This window comes from Prosopis cineraria, unplaced genomic scaffold, assembly GCF_029017545.1.
Source record: "Prosopis cineraria cultivar Desert tree isolate PC_DT_omini unplaced genomic scaffold, ASM2901754v1 PC2224, whole genome shotgun sequence".
NCBI lineage: Eukaryota > Viridiplantae > Streptophyta > Magnoliopsida > Fabales > Fabaceae > Prosopis > Prosopis cineraria.
In genome coordinates this window covers 13925-18141 of record NW_026557549.1, presented here as the reverse complement: position 1 = coordinate 18141, position 4217 = coordinate 13925, and the positions used below count along the sequence as shown (strand labels likewise).

The window sequence follows — 4217 nt, the reverse complement described above, 5'->3', positions numbered from 1 at the left end:
AAAGTGTTTCATGTATAATGCTTCGGATCGATGAGAGATTGAAAAGATGCTAATTATGACATGGAAGATCTTGAGGGCTAATTACAATTACAATCCAAATGAAAGATCAGAATCTGACCAATTCAAGTTTAAAAATCAAGCCAAATAATAATTTTAAAAAAGATTCCTATCCATGAAAAAATAATTGAGAGAAAAGAAAATGGAGAAAAGAAAAAATTAGAAAGAAAATATTATTGTGTTTGGAAGAATACCATGGGTGGAGGTGTCCTCTAAAAAGAAGTAGCAGCTTGGAAGACGATGAGTGAAAAGAAAGAAGTGGGAGAGAGAAAGGCAAACACAAAATAAAAATTTCCTCACAAAACTGACCATTCTAGTTTAAAAATCAAGCCAAATAATAATTTTTAAAACAATTGCTATCCATGAAAAAAAATTGAGAGAAAAAACGGTGAAAAACAAATATTAAAAAAAAAAATATTTTACTGTGGTTGGAAGAAGAATATCATGAGTAGAGGTGGTCCTCTAAAAAGAAGCAATAGCTTGAAAGACGATGAGTGAAATCGAAGAAGTGGGAGAGAGAAGGGCAGACACAAAATAACAAATTTCCTCCCAAAATATAATTAATGGTGGTTCTACATCTCATTTTTTTCTTTACTTTTTATTCCTCTGATTTTTTCTTCCTCATTCTAAACAGGAAAAAAAAAATTGTTTTCTCCCATGTTTTCCCCTCACATTTTCTTTCTTTCCATGTTTTTTATCCATCCAAACACAACATAAAGCTTGATTTGAATAGAGATAAATAGGACGAAAATAAGAAAAGAATACTAGAAAAAAAAATTCCAAAAATAATAAACAATTAATTGTTTTGGATAGTTTTTCATCCAAGCATTCTTTACTCTCTTCTAACCTTCTTTTTTACTTTTTGCGAATGAGGTGGAATGTATTCAAATTAAATGATCGGTACACAAACATAAAGTCTCTTCTAACTTTCTTCACATCCATCTAAAAAAAAATAAAAAAAAAGAAGAACAATCTTATCTTAAACCCCAGGTGTGAACACTAGGCCCATTGAAGCTTACAAGAGTTTCTATTTCACCCACCTCGATCCCATTGCTTCATTTTAGTGAGTCATCTCACCCTTTGCCTCTTTCATTTCACAACATGTGAGACTTACTCACTAGCATGGCACGCTCCTTCACTCTTCTATGCTTTTGAATTTTTCAATTTCCAAGCTTCCTCTGTCTAGATGAATTCTGGGTTGTTTACTTAATAAGATACTATGTTTTCAGTAATTATTGTGTACTTTACAATGTGATTTCAATAATTGTCTAGGAACAACCTAATAACACTTAACTGATACTGGGTTTTTTGGGATTCGTTAAGAGCAAGAAAGTGGGAGGGGAAGAAATAGTTCCAAGCCTAATAACACTTAGTGAAAATGCCCACTCGCTATCTCACTCCTTTGTGCTTTTGCCTCTGACCGTTAATTTAATCTGACGCTTGTAAATTTACCACATGTCATTGCACATTAGGTGCAAAGAATTGCTCCTCGCATGGAATCCAAATCAACATTAAAGCAACAAAACTTGGTCAATGAAGATTATTAAACGCTCAAATTAGGATTAGTAGATTCACTTGTCCATTTCTTAGTAACACTATTTGGTGAAGAGGATGACTTGAAGAACAATGCGTGATCAAAGCTTATTGAAGCCCTCATGGGTTGTGCTGCATTTATATCTGCTTTCTTCTTTGGAATTCTATTACCATTATTGTCATTGCCTTCCCTAGAATCCTCACCATCTTTTTATTCCCTCCCAATCTTCCTCAAAATCTCTAAAACCTCATTAATGGAAGGTCTCATCTCATTATTTATCTGCAAATACTGAAATGCCAGTTCGCCCACCGCAACCACCTTCCTCTTCAGTTCACTATCTTTCTCAATTCCTAAACATGGATCCATTAGCTCCTCCAATTCATTTTTTTGAATCTTCCTCACTGCAAGACTCCCTAATGTAATCTCATCTTTATTCCTTCCCATGTCAACTACTGGCAAAGAAGATATTAACTCCATGAGCACAACTCCAAAGCTATACACATCACTTTTATTAGTTAGCCTGAAGCAAAATGATACTCTGGGTCAAGATAACCTGGTGTTCCTTGAGGAGCTATAGAAACATGTGACACATCATCAGGGAATAATCTAGAAAGTCCAAAATCCGCAACCTTAACACAGAAATTGTTGTCGAGAAGAATGTTGTTGGTTTTGACATCACGATTGATGATTCCGGAAGCATGAAGGTAAGCCAAGGCACTTGCAGTTTCTATGGCAATTTTGATACGCTTAGTCCATGTCAACAAAGCAAGTTTTGCAAAGTGTCCACGAAGGTGACTAGCAAGAGTGCCATTTGGGATGTATTCATAGACAAGAAGGAGCTCACGACTTTGACGAGAAGTGCAGCCATAGAGGGAGACAAGGTTCTTGTGACGCAAGCGAGTGAGAACTTCAACTTCAGTCATAAATTGTTCTACTCGCTTGTAGTTGTGGTTAAATAGGTGTTTTCACTGCAACTTCACGCCCATCTTGAAGTTTTCCTATAAATGAAATAGCTTTAAAGTTTATAAAAGAAAATACAAGATTATAGGAAATGGGAAGAGAGAGATAAAGAAGATGACCATAGTAAACAGAGCCAAAGCCTCCATCTCCAAGTTTGTTGGAGGGGTCAAAGTTTTTGGTTGCATCTTGAAGCTCATTATAGGAGAAGATTGGGACTCCAAAGAAGAGTCTGCCACTGTCTGGATCTGGCTCATTTGAGTAGTGATTCATTGATCGAAGTCTAACGTGTGATAGAGCATTCTCTTTTTGTTGGTAGAGTCGGAAGCTGAACACCAATGCTAATACCAAATCCCTAATCCCACTCCAAAACCTGACCAAACAATATCAACTCTTGCTTGTGTAAAGGGAATGTATGTTTGATTAAATATTCACTCAAAGATCATCTTTATTGTCTCTTGGCAAACCTCTCATGATGTGAATTCAGTTGCAACTGTGTAACAAGCTAAAATAGTGTATACAGTGATGCATGATCTTAAATAATCTTGTGGGAAAAAGCAGATAGCTGATTGAAAATGAGTAAAAATTAAGTACAATTACCAATTATCAATGGGAGCTTCCAAGTCTGTCTTTTATTCTGATCTTCTATCACATTTAAGAGAAGCAGATATCAAATGGACTAATTAGCATTGGAGTTAATTATACTAGATCGGTAAAAAATATGCAGAGTTAATTTGACAGTTGATAGGCATACAAACAACACCTAGAATTCAAAAGTCTTTTGACCGAAGCGCACAGTTTTGTTAGTGTTTTGATCGTGGTTTCCACAACCATGAATCGACAATATTCCACACTCTTTGAGTTCTGCAACGGTTAAAGGGAAACTGAGCTTACCCAGATTTCCACAGTCAATAAAATCTGGACACTCCACGGAAGAAGAGGAAGAGAGGGAAAGCACAAGATCAGCAAAGAAGAAGAAGAATAAGACGACGAAGACATGAACTGGTAGAGCCATTCTTCTGAAAGCCTCAAACATTGAGAAAATAAGTTGAGTCTATGATTGTTTCGAGTAATAACTTAGTTGAAGGTTTTATCCTGTTGGGGAATTAAGCGTTGCAATCTGTTCTTCCATGGAACACACAAGCGATCGTCATTGACACGGCAGTTGACTTGGCTACAAGACAAAGACCAAGAAATATGCTTCACAAACTCTTATTAATATTAATCTTATTAGGTCACTAATATTACAATATTAGTGGAAACAAGTGAGAAAAGAATGAAAGATTGTGAATGTAAAATGTGGAAAATTAAAGCAGAGGATTTAATAATTAAGCAGAAAGGTTGAATGACAAAGGGCAGGGAAGACTGAGTCAGAGGTTTGATAATTAAAGCGTGTGGTGGACGTGGAACACATTAGAACTTTTGGAAAATATGATGTGTTATGTTACTTACCACAGAAGCATGATCACTTTTTGCGTTCGATATGTATATATGAGCCCCACACACATGTGCTGCCTTTTGATTCATATATATATGCTCATAGAAGTAAGAGATAACAACATATATGGATAGAATAGAATGAAACATTTGTATATTTTGAACTAGTTAATAAAAATTTTTAAAGAAACATCTAAAAAATTTAAGAAACTAAATTAATATTAATTTTTTA

At 35.2% G+C, this 4217-nt stretch overlaps 1 protein-coding gene across 1 annotated transcript; it reads right to left on the bottom strand.

Moving 5' to 3' along the window:
- Nucleotides 1-1204: 1204 nt before the first annotated feature.
- Nucleotides 1205-3628, bottom strand: LOC129301582 (LEAF RUST 10 DISEASE-RESISTANCE LOCUS RECEPTOR-LIKE PROTEIN KINASE-like 1.1). The gene is given in 4 exon segments (XM_054940139.1): nt 1205-2121; nt 2124-2556; nt 2558-2589; nt 2671-3628. Coding segments are annotated over 4 exon segments (936 nt in total). The 5' UTR covers nt 2822-3628; the 3' UTR covers nt 1205-1801.
- Between the last annotated feature and the right edge of the window lie 589 nt (nt 3629-4217).